Genomic DNA, 18,678 nt, shown 5'->3' on the forward strand with positions numbered 1-18,678 from the left:
GTCGGAAGTGACTATTCACAGTCGTCTTGCAAAATGGTGTTGGACATTATAATTATCATCATCATTATCTCAGTTCTATCCCAAGAACACAGAAAAGTCATGAGGACATCATCATGACCTCATTCGTCACTTATAAGTCAATTTTTAGGTATCAAATGACGTCATAATGATGTTTTGTGATATCTGGTAGTATCTCGACGCTAAGGTACGCGCAGTGACATCATTATGACTGAATTATGACGTTCTATGATATCTGGAGATATATATATAGTAGCCTAGTTTCCATCGAGCGTTTAAATTAGAATAATAATGATATTGTATGTATAATTTATTAAATTTTTAAATATTTATATTATTAATTATATTGTGTATGTGTTCAAAGATTGTATTCGACACAATTTTAATCTAAATCTTATTCCATTAATTCGAAGTATGCAGCAAAATTTTATTGAATTAAATTTTATTAAATTTTATTAATCTTATAATATACATATGGACACAAATTGTTCCATGTATATTTACTTACAAAAGTTACGAATGATAAACTGATTTAGTTCTTACAATTACCGCATAGAATATACAGGGTATAAAACATGTCCCGAAATAATTGTCAAATATTTCATGGGCAAGTAGAGCGAATTAAACTGAGTCAAAAAGTTTTCTATCATTATTTTGGGACACCTTGCATTTCGGCATTTTAAAACATGTGCAAAGAGAACGAATGTTCCATATTTATTATTTGTCCTTTATATATGTATATTTTTCTCTCTCACACGTATCTTGAATGCTTTTGAATCATGATGATAACTCCATGCATATAAAGTTTATTTGCGTCATAGGTTGTCACATGTTCCAATATGCCGCTTCAATACTTCACATTCATGGTTATAGTTTCTACTCACTTCAACAAGAACGTTAAAGTGAGTAAATGTAATAGGAACATTTTAGAACAATATCAGAGCATGCGACAAACTTATTTACTGCAAGTTGGAGCATGTGACAATCTATAGATATACTATTAAAATAATAATAGGTTTGTTCTATAATATTTTGGGGTGCGGTCTATTTGGCGCTAGAATGCTTTGAAGCATTTGCTTAACCAATTGGAAGAGAGAATTTCACTAACTGACCAATCAAAAAATGCTTCAAAGCATGTGCAGCATTAAATGAACTGTAGGCCATATTATCGATTGTCATCGATCTTGGCAAATCTATAAATTCCTAGTTCATGCCTTTGACGGCTAACCATCAATTGGCTCCGTGTTCAAAACACGGTCGGTGCTCGCACATTATTAAAAAAAAATCGCGTTTGATGTTCCAATAAATTGCCAAGTGACCGGTCACGTGATTATATCTGCGAGGAACACCGCGGCTGTCCAACAGATCATAACAGATTCACGATAAAGCAACCTGGACTGCTCGACGATCAGTACGCGTTCGATCTCATTTCTACAGTAAGCTATCGTTTTCGCACGATCGTTTCTTCAACTCTGGATCGTCCGTAGTTTCACGCAAATTCGTACGAGTCTCCCGTCCTGGAACTTGCGATTATGATATCTCTTCAATCTCACAATCAGGTTTGCATATACAATGTCTTACAATTACATCATGTTTCTGACAGCATGTTTTGCCTATCTCCCACATATACATGTGATTTGCTGTCCTTGCATAAGAGCGTTTTGGCTTTTATTAAATGTGTGTATAAACATACATATTTATATATGTGCTTTATCTAATTTTATCTGCATGATATGAAACTGTTTTGAAATTACAAATGTATGATAGATATGCGCTGCGATTGTGGCACATATTGTCAGATTTATTATTTCTAAAATTTATTAGATTCAATATGTTTACAATAACATAGGTGCATAAAATAAAATGTAATATTTGATCTAGAGATTAGAATAGACTTGTCCAATTTGATTTTTTGTTTTAATATGGATAAGATTTTAATGTGAAGTGTTGATATCCGAGTGACGCTTATGATATTTCATAGTCCCTGAAATCTTACATTGAATTTTTTATGTCGATGGCTTTGTGTTTTGGTTCTGAAGCTCAAATTGGACAGGCCTAGATTAGAACACATTGTTCAGATTTATGTATATCTTGATGCTCTAAAATCCAATGCTCAGCATCGTTTCATCATGTAATTTTTTCCAATAAAAAAATAGTTCAATTTTCCAGTATTTTTAGAGCTGTTTAAGACCTGTAGGTTTTTAATATGTAAGTTCAAGTAAAAAAGGGAAAGTAGTTCAGCAATAATATGCCAGTTTATAAAGTTAGGCAGGTTAAAAATGCTGGAAAATGTGACTATGTCGATAAAAAAATTGTGATATGCTGGAACAATTCGGATTTGATTTTAGAGCGTTAAAATAAACAAGATTAATATAATCTAATCTCGGAATTAAAATATTTTTTATATGCCTGTGTAATAATTATAAAACATCATTTTATTGATATAATTAAAAAATATTAAAATTGATTTATTTAAAATATTGCTTATTTACAAAATTTTTTGATTTCAGTTGATCATATATGTCGATAATCGTAGTTAAAAAAACCAAAATTTTTTTTACTTCTTTTTATTATTTTTTAAAAATAAATCATGTAAATATTTTGATAAGTTTAGATATTCTTTAAATTTTAGGTCTTGTACCATCTGACACAACTAGCATTAACAGCGACTCCTAGGACGACTTCATATTCAATCCAAGTTAAGAAACACGATGAATCCTTACAAAAAAACGCGGAAGAGACAGTAATTTGTCTTGATAGTTTTGAAGAGGTATTTTCATAAGTTTATTTTTTTAACGTAGCTAAATTATATATGAAAAAATTTATGAGATTAGATTACAAAGAGACATTAGATTATAAAATATAATAATTATAAAATGAACAATATATAAAGATTGATTAGTTTAAAATTATAATGTTGCACTTGTTTTAAAATGAAATTATGCATGTAAGCAGAATTTTTAATTGTTTTAGGCGGCGAGGAATTGTACCGAGCTACCAGAGATAAGTTTAAACACATCAAATGTGTTAAAAATGAAGGATAAGGTGTGCTTAATACTGGATAGCGTAGCTGTCAGTGTATTTAGAAGACCATTGGAAGAGAATAATAAATGGAGAGTATCTTACTTATCCGGCCTAAGTTTTGCCGAGAACAAGCGAGACTTTTCATGCTCCATGTTCACAAAGCCCATTATTCTACCTGTCGTCCATCTAGCAACAAAACAGCAACATAGACTGCTGCACACATGGTATGGCAAGAAGCTACACAATCATATGCCGATTCGTACATTCAAATCTCAACGTACTGTAAAAATGGAATTAGAGCAAAATCCGCCATTCATGAGCAGAATAAAGAAATGGTTCGGCCTATCTTCTAATATACGAATGGTACAATATCTATTATATTTTACGCAAATAAATAATCTAACAATATGCCCGATAATGATCTAGCTTATAAAAATATTTAAAAAGTACATTGATAAATGAAATATTCTAATACTTCTACAATTTGAATTTAATTAATTTTATTATTGCAGGGTTTAGTACCTGAGCTGAAGGGTTCGGATTATGAAAAACTGAAACAGATCTTCAACAATACTGAAGCAACAGCGGACGAACAGAAGAGAATAAAAATTGCTTTTGTAGAGGGATATGAATCTGGATTACAACGCCAAATGCGAGGCCGAACAAATGCGTGGCTGAAAATCATGCTGAATATATTAACTGTCTCTACTATTATTCTTGTAATTTGGCTTTATCGTACGTGTATAAAAATTGACGCTGTTTTTATTATATTGTAAGTTTTTACTAATTTTATTAAATTATTTATATTGTACAGTTAGCTATCCAGGAGGAGGAATATTTAAACTTCCTATGAGTCATAGAATTGAAATTGATCCTGAGGACATCCATGTCACGTTTAATGACGTTAAAGGAGTAAGTAATAATTTTCAAAACATTAATTACTGTAATGTTAAATTGATTTTATCTAAATATAACTAATAACTAATTTACGCATATCTTTCAAGATACTCTAAACATTTGTCAAAATTATAGGTAGATGAGGCAAAGCAAGAGCTTCTGAACGTCGTAGAATTTTTAAAGAACCCTGATAAATTTTCCGCCCTTGGTGGAAAGTTGCCGAAGGGAGTGTTGTTAGTCGGTCCGCCAGGAACAGGAAAGACATTGTTAGCGCGTGCAGTCGCTGGAGAAGCCGGTGTACCATTCTTCCATGTGGCAGGCCCTGAATTTGATGAGATTCTCGTTGGTCAGGGTGCTCGGCGTGTTAGAGACTTGTTTAGTGAGTAAAATTCAGTGGACAAGAAAACAAAAAATTAATAAATTGCTAAAATCGTGAAAAGTATATCAATTCCTCAATCAACTTCATAGGAGCGGCGAAAGAAAAGGCACCATGTGTAGTATTCATTGATGAGATCGATTCCGTGGGTGCAAAAAGGACGAACTCAATTCTCCATCCTTACGCAAATCAGACAATTAATCAATTACTTTCTGAAATGGATGGGTGAGTTTATAAATTGATTGAAATTTAAATGTAGTTGCGCACATAATGTGATATTTTGAGTTATATTTTGAGAAATATACTGCTACGAATATATACAAAATATTTTACAAGTTGTTCAACTTTTGAACTTTTTCGATATAAAATTTAATTCGTAATATTTTGTTTTATTAAATTAATGTTTTATTAATTTGATTTTTTAAGCTTTCGTCAGAATGAAGGTGTTATAGTTCTTGGTGCCACGAATAGACGTAAGGATCTTGACAAAGCGTTAATGCGCCCTGGTCGTTTCGATGTTGAGATTTACGTTAACAAGCCTGATTATCTTGGCCGTAAAGAAATACTAGATCTCTACTTAGCTAGAATATTGACACACGAAATCGATACGGATTATTTAGCCCGTTGTACTACAGGATTCACTGGAGCTGATCTTGAAAACATGGTGAGAAAGATTGTTTTGTCATGAAAGATTAGCTTTTTACCTTTTATTTACAAATTTTTTAATGTTATTAGTTTGCGATTAATTTTTTTCTTAGTGTAATACAGAAATGTTCAAAGAATATTTAAAGTGGTTTATTGAAACTTAACTTTCTCAATTTATTTGATTTTGGAAAACAAGTAAATGTATTCATATATAATATATAAATTGAGTTTTCTATTATAATATTAATAGGTAAATCAAGCTGCATTGCGCGCAGCGATTGATGAAGCAGATTACGTTACTATGAAGCATTTAGAGCATGCTAGAGATAAAGTATTAATGGGTCCAGAAGGTAAACTAAAATTACACGATGAAGAAGTCAATCGCATTACAGCATATCATGAAGCAGGGCATGCTCTAGTTGCATTTTACACAAAAGATGCTACGCCGCTTCATAAGGTCACTATTGTACCACGAGGTCCATCGTTAGGTCATGTATGTATAATTACTTATCTTTTAATTTAACAATTATAAAAAATTTTGATTAATTGAATATTTTTTAAAATTATTTTGTCTCCTCTTAGAAATTTTTTTTAAATATAATTTGTATTTGTGTATAATAATCCTTAACTATTGAAACTATTTCTAATGTAATGTTTTTTCTTAGACTTCCTATATGCATGAGAAAGATGTTTATCATATTACAAAATCACAACTGTTAGCCAATATGGATTCTATGATGGGTGGTAGAGCTGCAGAAGAATTAGTATTTGGTCCGGAAAAAGTGACTACAGGAGCTTCTTCCGATTTAGTAGTATGATTATATTTTGCAATATTAGGAATTTTATTTAATAACGATTTGAATATCATTTATGATTATGTAATTTTTTCGAGTCTTAATTTAGATTTTTAAAATATATCATATTTAAAAAAATTATAAATTTTATATTAAAAAATTAAAAAAATTTTTTTATTTTATATATATATATTAGGTGTTGGAATTAATTCGTAGCGTTTTACAAGTGATGGGAAGTACTTTCATTAATGTATTTTTTAATGCTCATGTGAAATAAATAACATTCTTTCATTAAAAAACGCTACGAATTAATTCCAACACCTAATATATATATTGTATAATCTTTTCGAATCGTTTTATTTGTTCAAGAAAATTTTTGAGATATAAATTAAGATAAATATAGATACATATATCTTTGTCTTTTTGCAGGAGGCGACGAAGATAGCGGAGACGATGGTGAAGATTTATGGAATGTCGGAGAAGGTGGGATTCAGGTCAATAGTAGAAAATAAGAAGTTTTTTAGTAATAACAACACGTACGCACCAAGTACGAACGAGATCATTGACAATGAAGTAAAGCGGCTTTTACAGGTAAATATATATATTTTTAAAAATATGAGCTGATGAGAAAATATTTTTCTTTTCTTTTCATATAAAACAATTTTATCAATCATTGTATATCTTCATTACTTTATAGGAATCATATGAACGTGCGAAAGCAATTTTGAAAACGCATGCGAAAGAACACAAACAACTAGCAGAAGCCTTATTACAATATGAGACATTGGATGCAGATGATGTAGCTGCCATAGCAAACGGTAAAAATAAATTATATATGAAATAAGAGTAATTTGTTGTAATATAATATATAGTTTCTCATATAAAAATTTATATGTATATTATAAGTCAGTATAATTATAGCTATATATTTATATATAGATTTATATATAGATATAATCATATTATATCTAAAATAAACTTTCGAAAAATTGTTCAACAAATTTTAGAATATTAGGACATCAATCATTTGTATAAAAAAAGTATTTGATGTTATTATTTCAGAAACGGGACTTAGCAAACGAGAATCGTCTGCAGATTCAAAGAGATCGTCGAAATGATCTTAATTACGAAATATATAATTATTTGAGATCATTTATCAAAGGTAGGAATGTTATGATAATTATAAATTTCCGTGAATATGTGTAACGGAATGATGATTCTTATACAGACTTATATGAAGATTTTACAAGAGATTAAAAATATATCTGAAATGCGAATTGTGTTACTTTTTTAAATCTTATTTCAGACGCTTATTTTTTAGACGTTTAATAAAATATGAATTGTTATTCAATTCAAATTTAGTAAAATATGAATTGTTATTCAATGCGAATTTCTAAAAATAGATGCTATTGCTAGTGTATAATATCCTGCTTAGAAGTAGATATTTTGAAGCATTTATTGAAACTTAATATTAGATATTATTAAATACGATTGTAAATATCATTCTCAATTCATTTCTCATTTGTCTTCTTCATTGTTCAGAATTTTAGCAAATGATTATGTAAAAATAAAAGCTTAATTATTTTACGTATATTTAATAAATAAAATTTAAAAATATATTACCATTATATATACTATATTTATGTACTTTATTTTTAAATCGATATTCTTTCTACAATAGCATTTATTTTTTGACTGCATCTATTTTTATTATTAATTAGATGCAAATTTTGGCAAAAATTATTAAATAAACGAATAAAGACTGAGCGATTGATTTGAAAATTTTAGATTCTATATTCATTGTTTTTTTTTTAATGAATAAAGCAGTTATTTATTTTACTAGACAAGTTACGTTTTCTGGAGAATTCATTTTTTTCCTTGCAGTTTCTTTCTGGTCTACATTCGTTTAATAAAAATTTGAACACTTTTTCCTTCAAAAATGGGAATCGATTAAGGAATCATCGGCAATTTCGTCTTCCTCTTACGCTTGGGATCTGCAATCGAAGAATCGCAAAATACCTAGCGGGAATATGGAAGTGTATCGGAACTATAATAAATTTTGATTTATTATTAAGTGAACCTAGATATAAATTGTATTGAATTATGTATATATACAATATTTATATACCTATGTCTCAAGACTTTGGTGCGTATTATTTTCCTTGTTACTCTTCGATATCTATAATTATAATTTTTTTCTTATTATGTCTTTCTGTTGATAATTTAAATCTATTTAATAGTAGAAAAATGTGCAGGAAAAAAATTCAGCATAATCTATCTTAAATTAATTGTTAACTTTTTTCTATCATCTATTAACTTTTTTCTATCATCTATTAACTTTTTTCTATCATCTATTAACTTTTTTTCTGCTACATACAAATAGTATAATCTGGAAATATTTCTAAAGCTTCGAAATTCTTTTTTCCTGGTATATTTTTGAAAAGTTTTGATCCTATTATGTCGATAAATGTGAGATATATCTCTATTTTTGTGTAAATATTCTGTCGCAGTCTGATGATTTTTAATGAAATGATTTCCGTAATATGTTTATATCATGTTGTTTATTTTACAAACGCAGAGCAACATGGTGTAATCGTGCGTCGGGAGGAGTGCAATATAGAGTGTCAAACGATCGTTGCAATACCTCAATTAAGGTAACGTAATGGTTGCGATATGTTTGTATGTTTGCTCACGATGTTTGGATTTACTCACAGCACAGTAACGCATATGTTGTTACATTACGTCATGCCACAGTTCGATGCATTTTTCTAACGAATTCGATGTATCCTAAACATATATCGATATACATATAGTGTCCTACGAGTGATCATCAATTAGTGTGATAAATGACTCTTATTTAGAGTTTCTTTAATTTAAAAAAATTAAACGATAAAGCTAAAGGAAAAACTATTTGAATGCGATCAATGTGCTGGATTGATTTTGCATTAAAAATTACAGGCAATAACATAATGATATACTGAAAGTGATCGTACTAAATAAAAAAATTTAAAATTTCAGGATGATATATCTATACAAATGAACGTGTCCAGGATAGCGATCATGTAACTTTTTCGCTAGAGCGGAAACGTGAGAAGCAAAAATTTTTATTTATGTTGTTCGTACATATGCATACAAATAATTTTCACTTTTCACGTTTCCGCCTTAGGGAAAAAGTTACATGAAAGTTACGCTATTCTGAATATAAACTCTGTGATTTTACGGTGAATTAATAATAAATATTAGGGAGTTTTTGCAATACCGTTTATTCAGATACGGTGAACGCTAAAATCAGGTTATCTTCTCCTTAACTACTAATTAAGAAAAGGATAACATGACTTTAGTGTTCACCGTATTTGAATTCATGTTATTGCAAAAACTGCCTACTAATTTCATGAATGGGAGGGAGATTAATTTTATCATGGGGAAATTTTACGGGGCTTTGACCGAACGATCGTCATTTTTCAAATACAAGAATCAACTTTTGCTTGAAAAATGGCGGAAATTTTATAACTTAATAATAATCAATTATTGAACACTATTTCATAAATTGTTGATTACGAGTTATCTTTAGATTTGATAATGAGGAGATTAGTTTAAGCATAAGGTAATTTTCAGCAAAGGATTATCATTTTTCAAACAGACTTTACTTTATGTTTGTAATAATTGGTTAATAACAGGCTCACAAAAAAAAGTACCCTGTGCCTGGGTGAAGATCCAGCTATTCTTATGTATTTTGAGTTCGCTGAATACGAATCTGACATCAAAATAAGACCATCCAGGGCAAATTTTCAATCTAGAGCGAAAAAATGACCCATTTTTCCCATTTTTGACCTATTTTTTCGCTCTAGATTGAAAATTTGTCCTGGATGCTCCTATTTTGTGTACTTTTTTTAATCATAAGCTATTTAATAAAATTTTTAAGTCTTCATTACGAGTTAAGCTTTAAATTTGATAATGAAAGCTTATCGTATCATTCAGTTTTGTAAGAAAACAACGCAACTACAATTTTTCGCGATAATTTTTCTTATTAACGACTAAGAAACGATTTCTTGTGCTTATTATCTTCCAACGAAATTCCGTTGCCGTCATCCTCATCTCATCGTCCCGGTGATGTGACCGCACATCGTGTGGGAAAAGCGCGCGATTTACGCGCTTTGCTGGAGCTTGTGCCGGAGCTTTAGTATCGCAATTATATCGGACGTGGACCGGAGATTGAGTCGGGGCTCATAACTCTCGTCGGTCGTAACGTTCAGCTGCAGGCCGTTCGTTCGGCTGTGCCTGCATTTCATAGGCCGCCAGATGTTACGCGTCTACATATCAGCGGCCCGCACACTTCACGTGTGCGCGCGGTACGTACGTATTCATTACTAAATTACAAGCAATGTGAGCGAACGAGCTCGTTCGGCCACGACGCGACGCGGCTTGTATGGAACAGGGACCGGTGCGTTTCCAACCGCGAATCGCCGATGGCACGTAAAACTACGGCGGGCTCTGTTTGTTCACCGTTAACGGAAACTCACCGCATTATGATCGCTCTCTCTCTCTCTCGCTCTCTCTCCCCCTCTCCTCTCTCTCTTTCTCTCTCTTTACATTATTAAGATCGCTTTTCCGCTTTTAACTCTTTCATTAAATAAATTAACAAAATAATGAATAAGCAACAAATTGTGAACCAGGTATACTATATATCAAGCGTTTTAAATGACGTAACAACTCAGCAGCTTAGTTTAATTAAAATGATCCACGAGACTAGTTTGAAATATTCTTTGCAACACAATTTTCTTGCTAATAATAGAAAGAAGAGATATATAAAATGTGCTTTTTAGTAGCATACGAATTAAAAGAATGATTTTGCTGAAGTATTTAGAAATTTAGTTAGATAAAAGATCTGAAAGTAAATTTTGTTGGAGAGAAAGAGAGAGGGAGAGACCTTCAAAATAATTATGAAGATCGCTCAAGATGGTTGCTAGAATATCAAAACTTTTTGCAGCATATTGCTCATCTTGAGAGTTTCCCCACATAATTATTTTGATAATCCAACAAAATTATTTTCAGATTTATATGTAGCTCAATTTTTAAATACTTCAACAAAAGCATTCTTTTCGTACATAAAATTATTAAATTATATTGACTCCAATTTAAATATATGAAATGACATTTTATCGTTAACAGAGAGCACGTTGCGACATTACAATAATAACTGAAATTATCTGATATACAGAGATGATGTTTAAAATTTACAAATTAATTAAGAAGGTTCTCACATTTGATGAAATATAAGACAAGTCTATAATATACATGTCTATAATATACAATATATATGGCCCTGCGCGCAATAGAAGGAATAAGGAATTAGAAATAAAGAATAAACAATTTCAATCTATCAGAAACGTATATTGCGATGTATCCGATTTCTGATAGGTAAAATCGTTTAATCTTTATTCCTAATTCCTTATTTCTTCTATTGTGCGCAGGGCCTAATACAAATATTAATAATATCAATAACACCTAGAAAAAATTTCATTGACTTTTACCGTACCATTTTGAAGATATTTAATTCTAAATTTATAGAATTTTACATTACAAGTTGAAGATATAAGCTTATTTTGTAGTTATTCTCTTTTAAATTGAGACACTTATAAGCCAGCAATTTAAAAATCGTTATAATTATAAAGTAAACACTTAAGTTTGTGTCGTAAAGTTTCATTTAAACTGACCGTACAGTTTACAAGAAATTTATTTATTTTTCAATGAAAAAAGCTAGAATATGTCAAATGGACGATGCATATACATCAAATGAGCATCTTATAACTTTTACTTTGTCATTTCGAAAATATTTAGTAATATAAAATTAATAATAAAATTAATAATAATTATGTATAATGACATAAAATATTGTTGATAATATTTTATTCTATTATTTTAATTGTTTTACGTATTATAAATAAATTGTCTATTGACTAGGAAATAGCGTGAGAACCTCCTTAACAAGATCGATGATTGCTTTTGCATATCGTTATTTATTTCTTTAAATAAGATTGATAATAAAAATTCGCTATCAATGTAAACTATAATTGTAATCTGCAATGTGTTCTTTCCAATTGTCTGCGATATTTTTTTTTTCAAGTTTTTAATTATTATAATGCCTGAGGCGTGGTTCGTAATAAACCATACCGGAGATGAATCTCCTCCTTGATTTTACTACCGCCTTCCGAGTAGATATCATTAATCAGACTTTCGGCGCAAATTAGATTTTTAATATATTTTCTTTTAGATTTATATCTTCGTCAGATTATGATAATTTCCTCAATTTTAAATTCGGTAAACAATAATCAACTTCTTATAAGAATAATGTGAGTGAGCAAACGATCAATTCATTACTTAACTCCGTTCCGGCTTATCGCATTCGGGATTACCATCCTCTTCGCTTCTCTATCGTGGAAAATTACTCGCGCCCCAAAACAATCTCTAAACAATCCAAATTAATTCGAGCGGACGCGCGCGATGATCGCGTTTTCTGCTCGCGGATAAATCGAGGAGTGTGAGGGGACTCGAAACACGGACTTGTAGCGAGTAGATACAAGTACGGGGACTGAGAGGAAGGGTAGTTTCTAGGGGGTTACATTGTCTGGGGAAGGCGAACACTATTTGCCGGCAAAGTAGATTAGGTCGGTATTGATAGAGACGGAGCGGCGGAAAGAGAGAGGAAGTAATAGACCGATAAGGGTTGAAGGAAGTTGGACGGCGGAGACGAGGGAGGAAGAAGGAGGATGGATGAAGGTGGGCTCTCTGAGACGGCCAATATAGGATGGGATATAGCAATAGAGTTTCGCTTACGAGGTATAACCGCGTTAGACGGTGCCCTTTGTTGTATCAGTGCGCCGAGGCGCAATTGCCTTAAGTTCTGATCTCACGAGATGTCGGGTTGCTGGATGCTCGGTCCGGTAGAAGGACGAGTCGGCTGGTCTTTTTCCTTAAATTTTACGTACATCCGAGCAATATTGCACTATTACGGCGACATTTCGTTCCGATTTAATTTCGGAGCCAATAGTTGGCAAGAACCAATTTATAAATCATCATTTAGCATAATCATTTAATTCTTGATGTATTAAGGGTTATATAAATAAATAATTAAATAAATCTTGTATATATCTCACATTTTATTTCTGCGTCATTTAGAATTTTATTAACAAACAGTAACATATTATTATTATATATATATAACATATTATTTTTAATTACTTTGGATATTATATAAGTATATTTTTAAAGCACAAACAAAGGTATGTACAAAAATAAAAAGATATTTAACTATTTTACTATTTAACAAATAACATTTTTTAAATCGCATCATTTTTCAATTGTGATTCTATGATCAGTTTTGAATCAATTTTTTTTCATTTAAGATTTTAAATAAAATGTTAATTTATTTTTATATTAATAATTTTTTAATAAATGTAGAATAAAAATATTTTTAACAAATGTAGGATAGAGAGAGAGAGAGAGAGGGAGGGAGGGAGGGAGGGAGAGAGGGAGAGAGAGAGAGAAATTTGCGAAAAATGAACATTAAATATTTTGAAATTCGTTTAAACTTGCTACTGTTATAGGTAGAAACATTATTTTCATTATGTATAAGTTTTCCACGAACTTTTCCCATTGTAGTGTTTTAAATTCGAATTTTTGAAGATGCTTTATATATATTATATAAATTAGTTTTGTTGTTAGATTTTATTCATCGATCGGTTATCCGAACCATAATTGTTCTTATTGTATTATAAACGTTTTCAAGAACCAAGAACCAAGAACCGCTTAGAAAGTCTTAGAAACTGGAAGGTTCTTTAAACGCACTTTCGAATACTCATTGAATCCAACATCGTCGCGAGATCTTCGTAAATCGTTTTGTAGCACGCGATGCCGCAACCTGCACATATAAAGTAACTCGATCTTCCTCTTCGCAATTGCACGCATATATTCCCGATCGATTTTTTCATACCTCTCCCTCTCGCCGTTTTTTCTATTTTTCCTCTTTTTTTATTTACATGTTTTTTTTTTGTATTTTTATTTCGCGGAATATACTTAGAACGATACATGCCGTCACGACTGGCGGGTTAATCAGAATTTTTACGGGCTCGCCCCGAAACTCGACGCAATCAACATTAAGCTTTACTGCTGGCTACTAATGCGTTGGTATCGCGATCCATCAGTACGTGGCCCATTTTATTATACAGCATCCGCTGTATCCGATTCAATCTGTGTTAAACCAACACGCATTCATCCTACAAACTCTTCCCTTGAGTTGATCGCTCGAGTTGATCGGTAATTAATGATACGTCTATAAAAATAACTGATATTTTATATATTTTCGCGAAATAATTATACTATTATAGTTTACAAAGTTTTGTACAAGATAATGTGAAGACTGTTTCTAGGGTAATTTTCGATGCTGAGCCCGAATCTGCCATCGAAATATTTCCAGATCAGAGGGCGTATTATGGAATTGTTCGGAATGGATTCCAATTGGAATCCACATCCGTTTTCCCTAGAAAACAGAATAGAAATTTAGGGAATAATTGAACAATTCCGTTCGGAATCTATCTTCGAATAATTTCGTAATATATGCCCAAGTATGGTTTATAAGATATAAGAAATAAAGCATTTTTTCCAATAATGGAATTTTTATCAAAATAATGAAATTTTATCAAAATTAAAAAATAAATCAAAAGTGTTGACCGTTTAATTTTTACATGACTGTCAATCGATTTCATGTATTAGAGTTCAGCATCCAAGGAAACAACAAAAAAATCAAAATGATTTTATTTTGATTCTTAATGTCAATAAATAGCAAATTTTATAACTAAAAATAACTTTTCACTTTTATGACGTCAAAATAAAGTCATTTTGATTTTTTCTTGATTTGTTGTGTTTCTTACACTAATCGTAGCATATTTTGTCTCAATATTCTTGATAACATTTTTCAATCGTCAAATTCTAGTGAAACGCCGATTTGCCTTATTGCTTGTCGTACGCAAATTACTTGAAAAAAATGCTGTATCTTAAAAATTGACTTGAAATTTTATCTAAAAATAACTTTATCAAATTACTCTCTAAATCTGAATCAGTGGATAATCACTGATATCAGTGCCAAGTATGCCACTGGTAATCAGTGAATTAAATGTGTGATATCTAACCTAGCTAATTTTTATTATCTAACTATTTTTATGATCTAACTAATCTTGTACTTAAATTCAATGAATATGGTATTAGAAGATTGAAATTAACGTACAAAGATTGATATTTTAATTATATAATGCTCAAACATTCTTCCTTTTTTGAACTTCACTGATTATCAATACAAAGTATACCATTGGATAAATTGGTGACTATCCACTGATTCAGATTTAGAGAGTACAAGTATATCTTAAAAACTTGACCTGATAGAATTTTTCTAACAACAGATTCGAACTTAGCGGTCTTAAATATGTTCACAAAAACTGTTTCCTTTTCTTGCACTAATTAAAAATTATTCAAAATTTATAAACAGTGTTACGAAATTAAATTATGATTACAACACTTATGTTATTAGATTTAAGCATATTACTCATTAAATGAAATTTTTTTGAAGAATTATTAATAATAATGCAAATTATAATTCGTTTATTATTGCATATTAGAGGTATTTAATCGACGATCATTGATCGCAAGTAACATTTTCTCGCAAATGTCAAACTGAAAGGACACGCTAGATTGGGACAAAATATACAGTTATTTGACACCTGCTGACATTTATGTATTTTTATTAAAAGGATAGCAATATCTTAAATTAGGACATTTTTAGGATTTTTATAAAAAAAGAAGAGTCTATTATTACTATAATCTTTACGACAGGTTCAGCATATAAATATGATTGTATTTCGGTGCTTTAGATCTGATGCTTTATAATTTACATATCTTTCCGATTTAGAAGAGTATAAACATGCCGGAATAAACTTCTTGATAATTTTATTCCTCCGTTTCTCACATATAGACATCTTCTCATGTATAGACATCTTTAGCCCCTTGCACACTAATATTACATCCATTTTTTACAGGCTGCATGAAGTTACGCACTTTTTTCTCGAGAATTCAAGCAAAAGAAGCGGGGCGTTTGGTGGTGCGCGCCGCCCTTCCGTCACGAAGGACTTCGCAGGGGGTAGGTAGTGTAAGGGAGAGGGTGAAGGAAGCACGGCGTAGGAGCGTATAATACATAATGTTCTTGCCGCCCCTTAGAATGTACAAGGTTTCGGTTCGTACATCCATCTCCCGCGTCATAAGCACGCCGACTAAAACATCGTCGATTTTTCTTGCATAGGTGTTACGTGTTTTTGATAAATGGCTGCTCGCGCGATTCCCTCCCCCTGACTACCCCCTTCTCACCCCCATTCCGCCTCTTTCTCAGCCTTCTTTCGACGTCCCTCGTTCCCGAAACGCACTAATATGCACATTCTGCGATCGCATCTGGAAGTCTGACACACTCGCCACTTTAACAAGACGTACCTGTTCCTCCTTTCTTATATCCGTCCTTTTAAAATAAGAAGGCCCTTAGCATGAAGGAGGAAATAAATGGCACAGGTGTTTCGCATGAGATTCTTATCTATGGAATCAATTTTTCCTTAGCTAAACTTCTCAATTTTCGATATTACATGCCTGTACAACAGGGAGTCTGAAATAAAAATTTTGTCGAAGCCCGTATATGAAATTAATCGAAGTGAACGTGTCTTTGCCATCCATCTTTCGCGGAAAAATTATGGACGTTTTTGTGCTGGAGAAACTTTTTTCGAAAGAATTTGCCATTAAAATAAAACGCATAAAAAAGATACAGGATAGTTAAGATGCGTAGGACGAGTAGAAATTGGTATAAATATACGAACGTAACTTATTATGCTTTTTATATCCTTTTTATGATTGGACGAAGGCTTGTGTGAACTTGTGTGAACATTTAGAATACACTTATCCTCAAGTTGGTGATGCCATATTGCAATTTGTCGCTTGATTAAAACTACTTTTTTATTGGTAATCGATTCATATATACTAATATGCCTATCTTGTGCGTAGCACGGACGTTATCGATCATTCGTTTTACGACCAATAGGACTTGATGATCGCAGCAGGAGGCTAACCGGAGCGAGGATATCGGCAGGATGAGCAAATGACTGGCGCAGCACGCGATCTTCTATTACTTACCGCGTTAATTGATATTGATGTGACGTAGTCCCTTTTGAGAAAACTGATCGATATTAATGTGACGCACCTTACGCTATTAATGAAGAAACGACGCTTTAATTAAAATCTACTTTTTTTTATGTTCTTTTTGTTAATCAACGTGTAGATCTTAATAACACCTCTGATGTCGTTGCCGTTAATCTTTCATTATTCGCGTGGGATGTCCAGGATACTCCGGACTTATAAATTCGTTTAAGGTGTATGAACGCTATTTATATACTTTATTACATATTTATACACATTATTATACATGGAAAGAACGATTTTGTTGAAGTCTTTAGAAATGTAGTTACATTAGGAAAAAAATAGAGGCATTTTTTAATCAGCAATCAAATGTTCCGTTTATATAACAAAAGATTTAGTTGCTTTTGTAAAATAATTTCTCTGCTTTGTAAATAACAAAAATATTTATTTATACCAACTAAACAATTTAGTTCGTATAAAATTGTAATTTTGTTTGGTAAATACATTTTAACTAAAAATTTTGTTTGGTATATCAACTAAATTTCAACTAAATTTTTTATAGCAAAGTTTTTATTCATAGAACAAAACATTTTTCCTATAGTGTATTAATATTTTGTTGGACTATCAAAATAATTATGTAGGATGCTTAAACTGGTTGCTAGAATATCAAAATTTTTTACTCATCATGCTTGAGTTTCTTACAAAGTTACTTTGATGATTCAATAAAATTTCAAAACTGTATATAGCTAAATACTTCAGCAAAATCGTTCTTCCTGTGTGCATTTAGCACAAAGTTTCACACTTAAAAAATGTTTTCTATTTATTTTATCTTTATCTAAAGATAATATAGAATATTATTAATCTTATTTAATTATAAATTATCAAAGAAATAAAAGAAAACAATGAAAATTAAAAATACACCCAGAGAAAGATTTCTTCAATTCAAAGAAATCTTCCTTTACTACGATTAAAGAAAAAATTTCTTTGATTCGAATATCATTTTTTTTTATTTAAACATTATTTGTTTTAATCAAATAAAAAATAATTTATTTGATTTAAAGGAATTATTCAAATTAAAGAAATAATGTTCAAATCAAAGAAATTTTTTCATTAACCGTACAGCAAAGAAACATTTCTTTGAATTGAAGAAACTTTTCTCTGGATATATAATGTTAAGATGTCAGAAATATCACGCGAGTAATTACATTTAAAAAATACTACGCGAATAGTAATATAAGGCTATAAATATAGGGATAAACGATGTTAAAAAAAAAAAATCAACGTTCAAATAATTATTTATAAAAAAGATTGCGTGACATTGTCGTTCACAGAAAATTAATTCGGTTTGTACAATTGACGATTCTTCGATCATGATTAAAACAACTTGTTCTATAAGGTTTTCTCATCGATTCAAACAAGTTTATAGACGAAAGTGAAGGAAAAGAACGTGGGCGACGAGCGATGAAGTGAAAGAGACTTATCAAGCGCATCGCCTTGTTTCTGGCAATTAGTCATGATCGACGTCACGCGCCGAGTGTTTCCAAAGTCCATCGCGACTAATTGCCGCGAAGGCGACAGCCACGAAGTAGCCATCGGAAATTTGTCAATTGCAGGTAACTTTGGCTCGTTCTGCGCACAGTTTCCTCGCAGATGTTCCTGATAGGCTAAAGTTACGGGCTACGCTTGCGGAGCACCTTACTTCGA

At 31.3% G+C, this 18,678-nt stretch overlaps 1 protein-coding gene across 2 annotated transcripts; it reads left to right on the forward strand.

Moving 5' to 3' along the window:
• Positions 1-523: 523 nt before the first annotated feature.
• YME1L (ATP-dependent zinc metalloprotease YME1L) lies at positions 524-7,895 on the forward strand. 2 transcript variants are annotated; one of them, XM_087410877.1, is made up of 14 exons: positions 524-1,577; positions 2,651-2,788; positions 2,992-3,405; positions 3,555-3,777; positions 3,857-3,954; positions 4,075-4,318; positions 4,408-4,540; positions 4,742-4,979; positions 5,211-5,453; positions 5,626-5,772; positions 6,184-6,345; positions 6,452-6,572; positions 6,796-6,916; positions 7,639-7,895. In XM_087410877.1, the coding sequence occupies exons 1-13, from the start codon at positions 1,551-1,553 to the stop codon at positions 6,870-6,872; spliced, it is 2,265 nt and encodes a 754-aa protein (XP_087267003.1). In that variant the 5' UTR covers positions 524-1,550; the 3' UTR covers positions 6,873-6,916; positions 7,639-7,895. The 2 variants fall into 2 exon arrangements, with proteins under 2 accessions (XP_087267003.1, XP_011051314.2); XM_011053012.2 differs by having other exon boundaries at positions 546-1,577; positions 6,817-6,916.
• The last annotated feature ends 10,783 nt before the right edge of the window (positions 7,896-18,678 follow it).

The sequence above is a fragment of the Acromyrmex echinatior genome, chromosome 11 (assembly GCF_024713525.1).
Source record: "Acromyrmex echinatior isolate Ae372 chromosome 11, ASM2471352v2, whole genome shotgun sequence".
Lineage (NCBI taxonomy): Eukaryota > Metazoa > Arthropoda > Insecta > Hymenoptera > Formicidae > Acromyrmex > Acromyrmex echinatior.

Coding starts and splice junctions, on each gene's coding strand:
- YME1L (XM_087410877.1), top strand. CDS start 1,551: ATGATATCTCTTCAATCTCACAATCAG. Junction 4,541..4,741: donor TTACTTTCTGAAATGGATGG/GTGAGTTTATAA, acceptor TGATTTTTTAAG/CTTTCGTCAGAATGAAGGTG. Junction 5,454..5,625: donor GAGGTCCATCGTTAGGTCAT/GTATGTATAATT, acceptor GTTTTTTCTTAG/ACTTCCTATATGCATGAGAA.